Source organism: Lampetra fluviatilis, chromosome 13, assembly GCF_964198595.1.
Source record: "Lampetra fluviatilis chromosome 13, kcLamFluv1.1, whole genome shotgun sequence".
Lineage (NCBI taxonomy): Eukaryota > Metazoa > Chordata > Hyperoartia > Petromyzontiformes > Petromyzontidae > Lampetra > Lampetra fluviatilis.
The window spans coordinates 3,241,489-3,258,729 of NC_136287.1; the positions used below are offsets into that span (position 1 = coordinate 3,241,489).

At 42.6% G+C, this 17,241-nt stretch overlaps 1 protein-coding gene across 7 annotated transcripts in view; it reads right to left on the minus strand.

The window, feature by feature from the left end:
- Positions 1–17,241, minus strand: part of INTS3 (integrator complex subunit 3) — a 39,732-nt gene that overhangs the window by 16,204 nt on the left and 6,287 nt on the right. For 4 of the 7 annotated variants that reach the window (XM_078862044.1, XM_078862040.1, XM_078862039.1 and 1 more), the window contains exons 5-23: positions 16,599–16,683; positions 15,705–15,771; positions 14,903–15,047; positions 14,305–14,434; positions 14,023–14,120; positions 13,514–13,705; positions 12,326–12,413; positions 11,983–12,062; positions 11,620–11,711; positions 10,029–10,177; positions 9,005–9,136; positions 8,309–8,456; positions 7,657–7,714; positions 7,011–7,114; positions 5,671–5,715; positions 5,386–5,505; positions 4,865–5,018; positions 3,962–4,030; positions 2,643–2,718 (exon numbers count right to left, since the gene is read on the minus strand). In XM_078862044.1, coding sequence (XP_078718170.1) covers positions 2,643–2,718; positions 3,962–4,030; positions 4,865–5,018; positions 5,386–5,505; positions 5,671–5,715; positions 7,011–7,114; positions 7,657–7,714; positions 8,309–8,456; positions 9,005–9,136; positions 10,029–10,177; positions 11,620–11,711; positions 11,983–12,062; positions 12,326–12,413; positions 13,514–13,705; positions 14,023–14,120; positions 14,305–14,434; positions 14,903–15,047; positions 15,705–15,771; positions 16,599–16,683 — 2,032 coding nt within the window. The remainder of the gene's footprint in view (positions 1–2,642; positions 2,719–3,961; positions 4,031–4,864; positions 5,019–5,385; positions 5,506–5,670; positions 5,716–7,010; positions 7,115–7,656; positions 7,715–8,308; positions 8,457–9,004; positions 9,137–10,028; positions 10,178–11,619; positions 11,712–11,982; positions 12,063–12,325; positions 12,414–13,513; positions 13,706–14,022; positions 14,121–14,304; positions 14,435–14,902; positions 15,048–15,704; positions 15,772–16,598; positions 16,684–17,241) is intronic. The other 3 variants (XM_078862046.1, XM_078862042.1, XM_078862041.1) reach the window with 1 other exon arrangement.

The window sequence follows — 17,241 nt, forward strand, 5'->3', positions numbered from 1 at the left end:
ACATTTGTAACATGCACAGTTTCCGTTAGATTCAGAGGCTTGGGAAACAACAGGGCAAGCGGAATGGGATCCAGAGCCGGCACCAACAATTGCCCAATCTCAGTGGTCCTATAATGGGATTTTTGGCCAGCGCAATTATTTATATAAGTGGGGGGAAAATCGGAGTACCAGAGAAAACCACAGATGGAAACGGATGGAGATGAATGCACTTGCTGTATTGCATCACCACAGTGCTGGATTAGAGGCGTGCACCACCACTGCCCAGCATCCTACTCTGTGTTGCTAGGGGTGGGCTTCCATTACAGGTACCGTGGACTCATCTATCACAGGGCCTGAATATCACAGCGACTTGGACAATGGTTCTCCGCGCAATGATAAGCCTCACTTGGCTCCGGAGCCACCCAGGCACCTCACGTAATTATGCAATATTAGGATGAAAAAAAACCTGCTTATGAACCTCAACTGCATGTTTGAATGTTTATCTATTAAATTGGCCATTAGACACGTGGAATTGTATTATTTTTCAAAAAGTATTATTTGGCAATCAAACAGCATCAATGATACTGGTAGGAACCTCCTGGTTACACCATTATTGTGTCCGTCCGTCCGTCGTGGAGGGAGGGGCTGGGTGGGGAGAGAGGGGCTGGGTGGGGAGGGGAGGGTGGGGAGGTGCTGGGTGGGGTGGGTGGGGCAGGGTGGGGAGGGTGGGGCAGGGTGGGGAGGGTGGGGAGGGGCTGGGTGGGGAGGGTGGGGAGGGGCTGGGTGGGGGGTGGAAGGGGTGGGGCTGGGTGGGGAGGGGCTGGTCACCCCGTGGTGCCCTTATAAATCTGAAAGTTTAACCTACTCACGCCGGCTTGTGCCTGCCCTCACAGTCGGGCATATTTGCGGAATACACCACGCCGCCGTTGACCCTGGCAATTGACCGAGCAACCCAACGTTCCTACCAGTTCCCTCCGCAGGAATGTGTTAAATATTAACGCTTAAATATTTATTTTGAACTTCATCGCTAACCTTCATACAATACTTTTATTTCAATATTTTCCTGCAACGCTGTCCCATTGCTGTGAAGGGTACTGTAATGTGCATTTAGACGCCATATAAATTAGACTTCTGTCTCAAGAATGGCATTAAAATTATCCACAATACAGGTTTTTTGGGATTAGATCGCGTAAATATAAATGTGTCGTTAAATCCGCCACCACCCGACAGTCAATTAGTAAGGTTTGTCACGTAAACAGAACATGCCAATTTGTTAATAGTACAGCACACCGGTGTGTTGGAGACCAAATCTAAAACATTTACTCTGATTATGGATGATATTGGTCATGAAAGCCTACGTGTTAAACTCATTAAAATCATATTGTATTCAAATTTTGACCATGTCAATGCAAATACACAAATATCAAGCACTTGAAATAGAATTGCTCTTCCAAAGGCTTCAACGCAATGCGCCGAACCCCCACCGCCCTGGGTGAATTGGTGAATTGTCAAGAATGCGTACTGTGAATCCATTCAAGAATTGTTATTTATTTTCTTTAACTGCGGTAAATATATTAAGACGCCTCTTATCTCGACAGGGATACGGGAACCCAATACATACAACGTACAAGAATTTAAAAAATATATCGATTATTACTCACAAAATTTGATGCACGTGTCATGAGCTTAAAAATCGATATTAATCGATTAATCAACACGTCATAACACTTCTACTAACGACATCGAGTTTTTGTTTCATATCGCAAGAGAGACATTTAATCTGCACGTGATTTAAAATGAACCTGTATTGGGAATAGTAGCTGCGCAGGCTTCCAGTGTCGATATATGGCATCATGAACTGAACCATCAATTGAATCGCCCATAACCCTTGGTGTTCAGAGACCTGGGGGACACGGGGTACTTCGCCAAACTGGAGCGTATAAATCGTCATCGCACACGTGGACTCATCTCGCGCCGAGTCGGCATGGAGAAGGCTTGGTGTAAAAATAATTGCGCTCATCGCAATCTGCAATCCCTCGGTACCACCGAAAGCTTACGAGCGCGAATGACCAACTGCCTGCACCACCAAATTACCCCTCCGGTGAGCCCAGGCCGCGGCGCTTTGCGCGGAGGCGATGTGCGATCGCTTGATTGCTTGTGGCGGTGCAGTCGCTCGCGCGCTCTGAATGTGCCCTCTGCCGAGAGCGATTTATGAATAGGGAGCAAATACTGGTGCCTACGCAAAACACGGTTAAGTGTCAACAGTGAATGCCTGTGAGATGCTGTGCGCACATTCTGTGCGTTTTTAAATCGACGTTCAGCTTTTCCGCAGCATTTTGCCAATGATATATATTGTGTTTTCAGCATTTGTTGTGTTCACTTTGAAAATCAATGTTGAAATAACTGCAGCAGATGAAATGCTGTGCTCTAGCAATCTTGCACATTAAATGACAGGCTAAGTAACATTAAAGCATTTCTACCGTTGACCGGCCTAAGGAAGATGAATGTTCAAGATGGTGGGTGTCAAACATTCAAGGAAGGATGCTTGTGAAATACTTTAACAGTTAAGTAATTTGAGTTAAGTTCGTAATCCAATCATTAATAAAGTTCAGTCTGGTGTTACGCTACTCGCAGTTGAGGTGTAATATTAACACGGTACTCACTGAGTACGTTGAGTGCAGAATCTTTACGAAACATGACCAGGTTTCCCAGCATCACCTGGCAAACCATCTCCTGCAGCTGGAGACAAGAGAGTAAAAACAGCACCATAGTATTACTACTCTGCTCGCAGTCATCGTAAACGTGTGAACACATGAAACACAGAATAAAATTCCCACAATTAATATTTAAAATGCCCCAGGATTTTAAGCGAGACGAAAACAAATTATACGCATTAGTCATGTGATGATTCGCAGTGATTTGATGAAAACTATAACCATGGTATCGCACATCACGTGGCCAAGCACTGCAACTGGTGTCGCATGCCTATAACCCAGGACTTTGAGGCAGCTGTTTTATGGATCACCTAAACTTGCGATTCCAGCAATGAATAATTTCACGACGCAAGACTCAGTGAGGCTCTTATGGGTAAATTCTGATTATGCTGCAGCATGGCTGCATATGTGGTGACTCAATTATGGCAAAGAAACTGGAAGTGCATTATGAAATAATAATTAAAACAAAGCCCTTGTTAATATGTTCTTTTCCAGTATCAACGGCTCCCTACGGTCAGCCGTCGGGATTTCTAAGAAGTGTAGACTCTAAAAAGAAATGAGAGGATGTCTTTACGAGTGACCATAAACCTACTTCAATGAGTGTATAAAATAAAATCCATTAATGTGCTCTTAAAAGCCATGGATCAATCTGGAACACATTAACAAAGAATCATTTTTTTTATCTGTCAATAAATGTTTTGGCTGCAAGCAAATTTTGCTACCTAAACGCGCAAGTGCGGCAAGATTCAAATTGCATGTATTCTCACAAATTGGGTTTTTTAAACATATACGCCAAGTATTCACAAGTGAGAAAATAGCTTCTTATACGTAAGCAGGGCATGCATGATTAATGATCACAGTATAAGGTGCATTATTTTATAAATGGATAGAAAAATTACTTCACTCGATATTCAACTCTAGCTTCGCTGCACGATATCCTGTACTCTGCGCATTGTTCATTTTTATAAACAGACTGCCCTATGAGTCACACGAGCGATGCGATTGAGAAATTGTTTTTTATATATATAAAAAAACGCTCAACAGAGTGGCTCAGTCAATCCACCGGTCACCACAGGACATGCATTTGACTTCAAAGCAACCTCTGCCTCCATCCACGTCACAAGCCTGTCACTCGCACGTCTACCAGCACAAATTCACATCCCAATTGTCCGGCACAAGCAAGTGAACGCGCGAGAGCCTTTCACACAAATCTAGTTTGCGAATTCCAAATAATACAAAATAGCACGTGGATTCCCGCTGCTGCCCACCTGTAACGAGTCGATGGCGGCCACGATCATGTTCAGCAGCTCGCTGTTTCCCAGTGCGACGTCGTCAAACTGACAAAAAATTTGAAACGAAACGGCGAGCACGTTAGCAAATGGTAAATGAAACGATTTAATAAATCATAAGCGCATTCACGATTATGTCAACAAAAGCCGGAAAATAATGGAGACTGTCACAACCACGTTAGGATCTGCTGAATATCACACGGCTCAATGCGTTCTCAAAAGTAACAGTGCATTTCAAACAACGCTTTACACTCCACAGACCATGTACCAGCACTATACTGTACTTATGCTATGTGTAGCTAATTGTGTATCAATTATTTATGACTTATTTATAGAAATTGGCTGGTGCACAAAGTAAACTTTCAGCCTGGCAATAACTTGCTCCTGCCACTGATGGCAGAACGATCTCCACTAGAGGGAGCTCTAGAGAGTCCCTGTCTACTCTTCCACACTGGTCAGGCATCTTGGAAGAAGTGAGTACGCAAGACTTTACCCCACGACAAGTGATGAGAATGATGTACAAACGAGTGAGTGAAACCGAGATAATAAAAAATGGGTTCTTGAATCGGGTTGAGAGTGCAAATCGTGATAAATCCAACGAGGGGGGAAGAATTTTTTTTTTTCTTCAATAGAAGAGCACAAACCGCACTACTAGAGGGAGGGTAAAGAAAATCCACGGATCCTACTCCCGAACTTTATCCATCTGGGTTTAAAGTAGGAGGAAAAGTGGGCTTCACTGCCCCACCCAGTGGGGACCATGAGCAAGGTGCATGTATTTTTATATGGGGGGAGGGCGGGGGGGGGTGAGCGAAAATAACTTACAAAACTGAGATCCAGGGAAGCTGGGGGTGCGAATTGTAATTTTGTTAGCGGCGTGCCTACCTTGGTGTAAATAGGTGGCACGAGGTAGCACAGCAGCCGCACGTCGTCTTCCTGGCAGGCTTTCATGTCCAACATGAGGCACGTGAAGATATCGCCCAGCTGCGTCGACTGTGCAAATGACTCGTACACGGCCGTCTTGCCCTCCGCCGCTTTGCTGGAATGCAGGAAATGGTCGTTCTCTCAAACAACAAAAAATAATAAGTCAAAGCAATGCACATCCAGATGGAGCTGCTATGGTAAGCGCACTCGACTCAACTCGCTCAAATTACTAAATAGAAATCCCCAACAAGCCAAATATTTACAGAACTGGTTCTGAGATACAGTAAAGTGGGAAACCATCACCGCACCCAATACAACGGAATCTACGTGCACAATCTTCAGCAGGAGTTTTGCATGTATTGATTCACAATGGTCATTCGAATGAACGTTCGACAAAATATGTAAAGATGTACTGAATGTTTGCTGGTTGTTCAGACAAATTTGTGTGTACGAGCTGAGAGTTCATATGCTATCCATTGCACCTGGCTTGCAGGTAGTACAGAAGGTGATAGCCAATCTTGGGCTGTTTCTGGTAAAGCTCAGACATCAGGGTGAGCAGCACGCTGTAGCCGTCATCATCTTCTTGAAATTGACACAGGTTCCTGGTGAAGGCACGCGTAAGACAACCACGGAACGTACGCGTAAACAATCGTGTTCAGTCTCCTGCCGACCGCGCCTCTTTAAAAACCGTCACCGCCTTTTAACTAGGACTCTGTCAAGTTGCACTATACGCTTGATGTTCGACCTATAACGCCGACGGGACCCACCTGAATATCACGTATATAGGCTTCCCAACGGACTCTTCCAGCGACCTGGAAGAAAACAAGCGACACGTCACCATTAACACTCTACGCTCAAGACATTACAGACAAAATAAAATCACGTTTGAACCTTACGTTTAGCAAAGGCAATAACAAAAATAAAAATGTTAAACATACAGAAAATAAAGCTGTCACATTCTATGTAAAATGTCATAGCTTTCAAACGGCTGCGTTTGATGCAATTGCCAATGAGACAGAATGAATACATTTGCATTATGTTTTTATAATGTGAAAATGATATCCACAGATACGTTTTAAATGAACTCTGCTTTCTACCTTGGATTGGCATGAGAGTGGCATGGAGGAATTTGAATCAACATTTTGCTTTTAAACAAGACCTTTGATTCCCTGTTAGAGATCAGGCACACAAAGGTTAAGACATAATGATGTACCCACTACCAGTAGGAAATATAAATCAAATATCAAGGCCGTTGTGTTGACGCTAGCACAACAAAGCTTTGAGGAATCTCGGCGCACGAGAAAAAATGATCTCGTCATCGCTGCAGACACGAAACTCTCATCTTGGTCCACGTTGTGAGAATGTGTTCCTTGTGAGCCAAGTCATTTAGAAGGCGGCTAATGTAGCGCATCCCTTTATCGCAAATCTCAACAACAGAACTAATGTCGGTATCCGATAAGGACACAAAGGACCATTTTTTTAGTAATTTCAGAAATAAATAAATTGTGATGTTCAAAATTGTTCCATTGGTTTCACAACAAAAACATTACATTTAATTCGCGCTTCTCAGGATCGGGATGTCATGAAGTGCGTAACAATCCAAACTTTGTTTACAATTTCCATAAAACATGAAATAGATTAAAATAATCTACGTAAGACACAGCTCATGGCTGCAAAGTTTCATGTTTTAAAAATGGATTTGGAATAATTAGAGAAATGTCCGTGTGTTTATGTTTGCATTCATAACCATGCATTTATGCATGTCCATATCCAACTACGCACATACAGCATATGCTCAAAGAACATCACGCATGTGTGAATGCCTTAATACATCAAAGTTTTATGTTTTTCCAAAGAAACGAATTCGCATAAGAGCAACCGAGGTAAGTGGAGACACAGGGGAGTGATGGAAGAAAGTGGGGGCAGGGGAACGGGAGTGGGCGGTGGAGTGGAGAGCGTGGGCGGGTGGAGGCGGGAGGGGGTTGACAGCCTTTGCTGGACAACGAGGGGCGGTGGAGGGGGTAGGAGGAGGTGGTTGTGGTGGTGGTGGTGGAAGCGGGGGAGGTGGGGGGTGGTCGTGGTCGGGGGCAGGGGCTGAGCCACTCACTCCTCTGTGATCTCTTCGGGAAGAACCTCGCCATGAAACTGCTCACGGAATAGCTCGATGAGGCAGCAGGCCAGCGGGCAGGCCATCTCCGCGTCAAAATCATCCTGATGACGCACGCGCGTGCGCGTGAGCGAGTACACACAAAGCATGATTCATGCGCACGTGACCGCATTTAACAGCGTGGACGCACACTGCGCGCAGCATGTTCTCCGCAGAACGCTTGACATATAGTAATCAGGCAAATTTCATTACAGTGCTTATGTTCGTCAAGGCATTTCAGGTCTATCGAAGCTGCCTATTCAAGGGTTTCTCGGGACAAAGGCCATTATGTGGCTCTGGGTTTGTAAGCGTATAAAACTAATGAGAAAATTTTGCTATTAAATTAAGGATTTTGAGAAGCAGCTTTCTAAATTTCAAACTTAACCAAACACATGTAAATTGAACAATTCTTGATTATTTCATGCTTGCTCGATTTGCACTTTCTACATTAGCACAATAAGGACATGAGCACTATAAACAGGTCAACATACAAAGATAATGAATGTACAATTACAACAAGCAAGTGATATAATGATAAAATCACCTGAATGTGATTAAACATCGAACTATAACTGTGACAAACATCACTGCACATAATTTAGCTTACCATCTGCAGTATGACCTCCACTATGGCCTGCATTATTTCACACTGAGTTTCGGTGTCACTGCAAAAAAAGGCACAGTATTGTCAGGATCCATCGGATGCAGAAAATCATTAAGGGCATCATACATAAAAAACAACCAGCAGAATTTTTAACCCCTGCAGATCATGATTCTAATGAGAGTTGCAGTACATTACTTACGTTTCTTTCACTCGGTTTGATTTGGTTCGCAATAGCTGAGATAAAAACTTGTTTAGGGTTGCACTATTACACAAGAATATATGCTTATCATAAAAATGCTTTATAAATCACTGCCACTAAGCATGAAACTATTCGTCTTCCGACCCCTCCCACCCCACAAGATGTAATGAAGGGGTCGTGATTTTATTCAAGAACTGATAACTCTTCTTCATATTTTGGTGAATGTAGCACCTCTAGTGGCTGCAAGGGTTACGTGAACCAATTACACACAGCAAATCCAAAAACAATTAAATCAATTCTTACACGCAGAATCCTATGCACGAGTCATGACGCTAACAATTTACTCTAATCAATGAGTCGATGCCTTTTTACGTGCACAATTACCCCAATGTATTGAAAAATGCTGAAACCACCTATTGCCCTTTACACGAACACCAGTGTGGTCAAAATTCTCACCTCTCCTTCTGCAGGGCGAGAACCTTGTCCCTCAGCGACTCATCCAGCTGCTCCAGGTACAGCGTCACATCCAGGGGTTCCTCCGACACCGCCTCCCGGATCGGCCGGAACCTCAGCTCCACCTTCTTCCCTGCAACACGTGCGTGCTCTGCTCGTATGTTCACGAGACAAACGGCAACGCGACGCTCGGCTCAGTACCCGAGGACCGATTCTTTTCCGCCGCACGCCCCAACGTACAAAGTACGTGGCACAAGCGGGCTAAGGTGTTGTGGGGTTGTTGTGCGGATGTTTGGCCTTCACAAAGAGTAGCCTGTAGTTGAGTAGGGGTATTTTAAATATTTTAAATTAATTTTATTCATCCATTGCGTTATGCTATTTTGGGGGGGGGGGGGGGGGAGTACTTGGTTAGAGTTTGAGATTTTGCAGGGGTATGTGTCAACCTGGGTTGTCAATTTAGTTGTTTGCGTTATCTGTGAAAAAGAGCTTTATAACTCAGTGGATTCCTCCAGTTTCAATACATATTCTGATTCTGAAAATATCCATGTGCATGAATTCAAATTAACAGTTTGTGATTCTGTAAATCATAGCCAAACAACCTTCCTCCAGCAATTGGCTGACAAGGGGCTGTAACGTGTTCACAAATTATAATTGATAAACATTAGTTTCAACTGCCGGCTGGATCGATAAGGGCAGCACCTTTCGACTTCTCCTCTTCCTCCTCGTCGCTGAAGGTGGCCTCTGTCGCGTCGAAGCAACACTCATCTTTTCCTCGCTCCCCAATGTGGTTGTCGGGCTCCATGGTCGAAGGCAAATCGTCCGCTTTAACCGCTGATGTAACGGGGGTGGGGGGGGGGGTCGGGGAGGGTGGAGGGGGTGGTGGGATGAATGGTAACATCCACATATACAGCAGCACATCTCGGTAAACAAAATACACAACCAAAAATATCCCATTACACCTTCTTCCAAGTTTCCACAGCTGGGAGCGATGATTGCTACGCATATTCCAATGGACTAATTGTGCCGGTGGTGTTTTCAAGTTTGGTGTATTTGGACCATGACAGCGGCACACAAAGGCCTCTACTCTTGTGAATTACGTCACAAGATCTTTAGCATCCACTGTGAAGCAGAGGATATGTATTTTTACGGTTAATACACTCGCAGCATTAATCAGAGTGGCTGCTGGATTCGAACCGTGAACCTCTGCAACAAGCGGCAAACATGCTAGCCCTAGGCCATGTCACGGTCCTTAAGCCATGTGACCAAAGGTGAGCAATCATGCTGGGCAGTGGTGATGGGCAGCAATGGTCAGCGGTGGTTGGTGGTGGGCAGTGATTTGGAGGGTTTAGGGTTAACGCTCCTATTTTAAAACAAATGAAAACAACGGAGTATGGAATCATATTAGTTTACTTCCAATGAATGTATGCTTTTAGTGGTGTTCATTTAAGAACAGCACTTAGGACACTTAAGTGGCTTGTGCTTTACTAATGCAACTGATTGTACTTTGTTTCTATCATCCCTGCCGTACCAGGGATGATAGAAGGGGAAAGAGAGAGCAAAAGGCAGTGGATTGATTAACTAATAGCACTGGACTAATGTAGGCTATTGACGCAGCACAATTAAAAGTTAGAGATGCGTTGTCGCCAACCTCTCCATTGGAGAGAGCACTGAAGAAGCAGACTGGACTGTGCTAAGAAAAGAAAAAATATTTTTTTTATTCTACCTTCATCGAGAAAATGCAGCTGTGGCTGAAGGGGCTTCTCGCCCTCCATGGGAGGCGACGGAGAGCTGGTAAACTCGGAGAAGTTTTCCCGGATCATTGAGCGCAGCTCTCTGTCCAGCTTGGGGTTGTCAAAGAGTGGCGACAGGGACCTGGAATCCAAACAGTTGGGTCAAAGTGTGAGGCGACGTTGCTCAGTACAGTCTCCTGACAGTGATCTAGTTTCATTAGTAAGCAGACAAAACCGGAATGACATTCACTCATTCATTCATATAGTGTTACAGCTAGAGTACATTCTATATGAACGGCGGTATGTATCATATAATTAGTATATGTTTGTCGAGGTGTGATATGCATTTTATAATGTATACTGTATAAGTTTTAGATTTAACATGTTTGCATACGCATCATTACGTCTTTGCTGTATATGAGCCAATTCACACCCTGGACACCCATCTCGAGGGAATTTCCAGGTGCAATGTTTTTATATAAGAAAAAAAACAACCAGTTTTGTCAATAAGAATACCTTTTGTAACTAAAACATTTACAATAGGCTCAGGATTAAGGTTACCATCCTACTTTGATGCCCAAACTAATGAGCTCAACACAGTGGCATGTAGCATAGCATCGACAAGGCTGGATTATTGCAACTCACTACTCTACAGTACGTCTGGCAAAAACATTACTAAGCTGCGTGTACAAAATTCTTTGGCACGTGTCGTGACGGGTACTGTAAGATTCGACCATGTCCGTCCAGTGCTCGCCGAGCTGCATTGGTTTCCGGTTGCCGAACGAATATATTATAAGTTCACACTCATTACACACAAAGTGCTTGCCACAAATGAACACTACACCTTGCTGATTTCATCAAGGAGCATAAACCATCACGCACACTCCGGTTATCCTCGCCGCGGCTTTTAGCTATCCATCGAACTAAGACGGTCACCGCATCATGCGCTTTCAGATGCGATTCTGCGGCCATCAGGAACGCTCTTCCCTCCGATAATAGGAAGCTAGTGAAGCAATGCACTTTTAAATCTAGATTGAAAACTAATTTCTTTAAAACAGATTTTTGTATTTAGTTTGTTGTCTTTCCCCCACACCTCCGATTAGCAGTTGTCTACGTACAGTGCGAAATAAGTTCAACAATACATACATATGTAATCCTCTCTAGAAATGCAGGTCACACATTTTTATAAAGAATAATATATAATAATAAATATATAATAATATATATCTATGAACAATTAAGTGAATGGTAGCAATTCCAGTGGTTGCAGAGAAGTAACCTCTATTATATGCAACAGACACAAATCGAAAAACATCGATTTTTAAACAAAACTACACTTGACACATGAGCTTAAGTATCGAAATTCATTGATGAGTCGATGCGTCGCTACCTCCCTATTTATACCCTGAGCAAATGGTTCATCCGTTTTGTTCGAATATGTATATATTTTTTATTTAGATCCATTTGTCTGCTCGTCCCTTACTCTGGGCAGAAATAGCACAAGCGACCGCATGGCAGGAGGCCAGCTGTGAACAATAATTCATCTTTAGGACGATAAGCGTGTGGGTGGTTGGTGGCACTCACTGAAGGACCCTCTTTTCCAGAATGCTGCGGAGAGAGCTGTAGACCCCCTGTCGAACAAGGCTCTCCAGCGGGGGATAGAAGTTTGGCATTATCTGCAAGTCGAGACAGCCACACATTAATCCTGGCATACTGGTTGGCTCCTAAAAATCTCCACGCGAGATTGCGTTTAAAATTTTTTAGGCGGCCAACTAAGATAACAATTAGCTTGGCAGCGATAATAAAGCCGCACAGCCGAGACACAATTAGTATCTTGAGGATAAAAAATTACTAAATCAAGGATAACGCATGTGTTGAGCAATACACTTTCAAATTACTCATGTAATAGCGGGCAATGTGTTGTTATGAAAACATAGAAGCCCTCACCCTGCACATGAAGTCAAGCAGCGTGGCTGTGATTGCTGGATGAGGCCTCATAGAATGGTGCATGACCAAAATGGCAGGCTCTGTTGAAAAATAAAACAATTTGTTAATAATTGTGAAGCGTTAACATCCCGGTAATTATATTTCATAACCAAGAGATGGAAACAATGCATTTAATTAGACCTTATTTAGTGTCAACGTTTCCATGGTGCAATCAGGCAAACTTCAAGCCAGCGGGGGGGGGGGGGGGGTAGCATGAGTTTATATGACCGTAAATACCTACTTTCTCGCAATTACATTTTTTTTTTCAAAAATTGCTTTTGGGAACAAGGAGAGTTGTCCTTACCGATGTTCATTATGCTGTCTTTGTCAGGCTGGAAAAACAGCCAATCATAAAACAGCGACAACTTGGCGTTGGTGGCTGCCACGTTGGACTGAAAACAGAAGGATGTGAGAGGCTGTCAGAACTTCTGCATTTGGGAAAAAACCCATCAAGCAACCTAAGCACAACATAGACAACTTCAGCACATTTTTAAGTAATCACAACTATTAGATACCCAACAGCAATTAGGCTTGTAACAATTAAGCTTCCAACAAGGCTGTGACAACTCATACCCTGCACGGTTCAATAAATAGTCCTGATTTAGTGTCATCATTAGGGGGTCAATATTTGATTGATAAGATATTGTTTTGCCATCGTGGTACATGTAAAACCTATAATAGCTGCAGGATTTCAGGAAGCTGTGGGGTTTCCATGAAATCATGTAAAATATGCAAACATAGAAAATCATATCTTCTTACAAAGTCATCACGAATAGTCATGATTAGAATTGGTTTACTTTGAGTTAGAACATGTAGGTATGTAATTTTTATAACTATAACCCTCCACTAGCCGACAACGGGAATCAAATAAAGTTGTCACATTGGCAAATATACGAGTTGATTTGGTTTTTCAGCAAATCAGAATGCTAAGAAGCAAGCAAAATTTGGGTAATTTTATACATGACGTGTCTCTGTAGATTACATCCGATCATATGCTAAGAGTTCAACTATTGTGTAATATGCTTGCATTCTAACCCAAAACACATCAATTATGAATCACAAAGTCATAGCATGCTGAGTATAATAATACATTTTAATCAATCAATTGCTACTGGCATTTGACAAACAGTAACCAAAACACGAAATAGACAAAGCAAACGATGAAGCCAGTACAGATGTGGCAATAGTACATTCTAGACACACAATACAGACAAGACGGTACAAATGAGTGAATCCTACCAAAACAAACAAAAAATATTAAATCTTTACCCAGGTCATGACACAAATCACATATCATCGATTCGCAGGGTGGAGGGCAAATCGCTACATGTTCAATTGCTCCCCCCTAAACAAAATATTGTTACGAGAAAAATATAACATTGACACTGCAATTGTCAGTCATTGATATTCAGTAGTCCAATCACACAATGCACTCAGGTGTGTATGGGAACTCGCGTTTGTTTGCTTTTAGACAACGCAAGAGGAATCTCACTGTGCAGGTGGTGAGGAGCCAGCCGATGAGGGCCCACCGGGGCAGGATGTCAGAACACAGCACCTCGTTGGAGGGGTGCACCACCCCACAGATGTAGCGAATGAGGTCGCAGCGTAGGGACTGACTGTCGGGTGTTGACAGGTACTGTCGCTGGAACCAGTCTTGGTAGCGTTTCTGCTGCCCGAACCGCACCTGTGAGCAAACCGGGTGGGGTGTCGCAGAACCACAGTTTAGAAACGGCGATGGCGAAAATCGAATTACAGGAAGAGAAAACCAAAAACCAGTCCAGAGTTAACCTGCTTAAAACAAATGGCCTTAAATTGTTTGCTTAGAAGGCCAATAGGCTGACTGATGGGCTCAAAAATAATATTTCATTTTTAGGCGGAGCGAATATTGTCTTTTGTTTACATTCCTGTATTTTGGTTTGGAAAAAAAAGAAAATTTCAAAACTACTATCAAGGCTGTCTTTGTTTAAATAGGGCCAGCATGTCGGCTGCCAAATTCCATACCTTTGACATCATGAAGAGCAGTTTGGTCTCCATATCGGGGGTGAGCCGGCATGCGAGGAACTTCCTTGACGTTCGCATTTGCAGGAGCTGCAATATGCCTGCAAGAGACGCGATTAATGAGCTGCGACGGAACGTGCTGGGTCAAGCGACACGTGAAGATGGCCGTCCAACCATCGCCACCACCCGAGGAGCAACTGACGAAGGGCCGCTCATAACTTGCGAACGCTGGAGCGTGAAGCGTAACTGGCTGGTATGAGCGGGTGGGCGGGCAGGCGTCTTTACCTGTGAACTGCGGGCTCAGCGACTGTGGGTTGTGCAGCATGTCCCTCCAGAGCTTCTCTATCTCGGGGATTCTGGCGACGTTCTGTAGTAGCCGTACCAGGTCCCGCCCAATCATTGTGCAGTCTGCAAACTGCGCTCGCAGCAAGGAGAAAACGCATCGACAGTAATGGAAGCGGAAATTAAAAGGTGGACGTAAATGGAGAGAGCGTGATGCTATGTTGACTTTACTCGTCATAGAAAGTAACTTATTAAATTAATAATTTGCAATTGTGAATGGAAATACGTTACAATTGCAAACAATTGGTTGTAATTGAATAGGGACACAAAAAAACATGAGAAGCAGTAATTGTTGTAAAATTTGATTGAAGCCAGGTAAGAATACATTGTGAGAACATATTTCTTCTGCAATGGAGTCCTTGGATAACTGAAGGGTATAGTGCTTCGGTTAAAATAACCGATTAGCACGGTTGGCTACGTACGGTGCAAAAGAAGTTCAACATACATTCATAACCGTGGAGCTCGAAATTTTACTGAAATGGCCACATAAAAAACATTTAAGGGGAATGTATACGGAGATTTTATTTTGAAATTCACCTACCCGCTCGCGGAGCAGAGTAATGCAGAAGTCAACTTCTTTCTGACGGAGGGTGGTGAGGGCTGGGCTGCCGTTGTGGTCCACGATGATCCTCAGGAACGTATAGACCGTCATGGACACAAGCAGGCTGTTCTTGAGCACCCACTCCCTATAAGCCAAACACCACAATGCTGTCTGAGAATGGGGGTCTGCCCAGCACCACGCTCAACACTTAGGCTCCGTAGCTGTCACTGTTGATTACAATCAATTATTCTTGATTACCCAGGGGGGACAGACAGGGTGTGGAATTCGTCTTGCTCACACTTACCTTAGCTGCTGCTCGCTTGTCGAGTCGGTACCCAGGTGTGGGCAAAAATGTTGACAAACGAATGACTTTACAACACAGTAAAAACAGACAGGGTTTCGAGCCCAATTTTCCTGTTCTCCTTGATTCGTGATTTTTTTTATCTAGGCCATCGCTCCCTCCCACTCGCCATTACATCGGCTAATTGAGAGTTGACTGTGTATGCCAATATTTTTACAAGCCCTGTCAAAAATATACACAAAAAACTATTTTGACTTACAAAGCATCCCCATAGAACTGCATATGGCAAGGGACAAGTATGCAATTTTAAAAATACATTAACAATCAAAATATTGATCGCGTAAAGAAAAACCGCAGAGGAGAAGCAGTTTGACAAGGTTATAAAGAATATTAACCAATGCAGGACAACAAACTCTTTAATGAGAGACATGACTTCCAAAATAGTAGTTACGTTATTTTAATTTCATGGGCTCAACGCGCGCTGCGAACCACAAAACGTACCTGTAGTCAGTTAGCAAGTCCAACACGGTCTCTGCCAACCAAATATTCTTGGGACTTGTATCCCCACCTATAAAGCAAAACTGCAACTTAATGCAATACAATAGCTGCGGTGTGCAGATTAAATGTCATCCGAGTCTGATATTCACTTCATAGAAATTACATTGAGGCCACTTCTGGAAGGTTATTCGATTTCAAAGCATGTCAGGCTTTAATGGATATTCTGTTCCACTCTAAAACCACTTAATGTTGTACAATGACCAAAACTGCACAATGGCTTGGGAAGACAATGGATCAGATGTGTATAAAACAAAGATAACAATGTATGTGTTTCGATTTAAAGCTTTCGTGACTGCAGGGATTCATCTTCTTGGTTCTTTCGGTAAAGTCATGTAGAAGGGAAATAATAAAATAATAAAAATAAAACATAATAAAATAACAAATTTAAAATAAAATTGTATTTTATTATGTTTTAAAATATAATAAAATATAATAAAAAATTAAAATAAAGGTAAAGTCACGTAGAAGGGAAATAATAAAATAATAAAAATAAAACATAATAAAATTAAAAATGTAAAATATTTTTTTTATGTTTTAAAATATAATAAAATAAAATATATTTTTTCTTTTATTATGTTTTTATTATTTTACTATTTCCCTTCTACGTGACTTTACCGAAAGAACCAAGAAGAAAAATGTATGTGTTGACACGAGTAACACTGTGTACTTTAATTCTAGATTTGAAGCTTTCGTGACTGCAAGGAGTCTTGTCTAAATTATCGAGTTCAGATCGGCGGCATCTCTTGAGGAAGGCCAGCGTCTCGAGAAGCTGTGACTTCTTTACTGCGATAGGGGCGATTAAGTGAGTTTCAGGATGGTCCTCCTGATGGTGCGCACCTGCAATCTGCTTTAACAGCGTCATGGTGACCCCGTCGGCGCCTATCACTCCATTCTTCACAACCTCTCGGACCAACCAAACCAGCTGGAAGTGACGGAAGAGGAAATAAAGACATTCAGACAATGTTGTGAGAATATTTGATTTGCAAGCCCAACTGTAACAACTCCTTTCTGCATGCAAGATCATACCACAACTCCCCATTCAATAGCTTTTGAAAACAAAAAATATTTATCTTTAATTAAAGCAGCAACCGCTGCTTGAGTGTAATTTCAGTAAAATAAAAAATAAAAGCCCCCGCAAAGCATATTAAGTAAATATTAAGGGGGAAAAGGTACATACGCGTAATTAATCATGTTGCATTTGAAAGAACAACAGCATACTTTGGAAGCATTACTACTTTTTTACATTTCATGTCAGATGTAATTTTCGTGGCATACAATGATAACAAAATGCAGAACAGTCCTTTTGCAAAGCTGATCAGTTTGCTGATCAGTTTAGAACAAAAACCAACAAAAATTGTAGTAATGACTACGAAAAAAATTTTGTTAGAATAATTACGACCGAGATTTGTATGTCAGAATATTTCACTCTTACCTGGAATAAAAAATGTTTAAACTTAAAGTATCTTTTTTTAGTAATTTC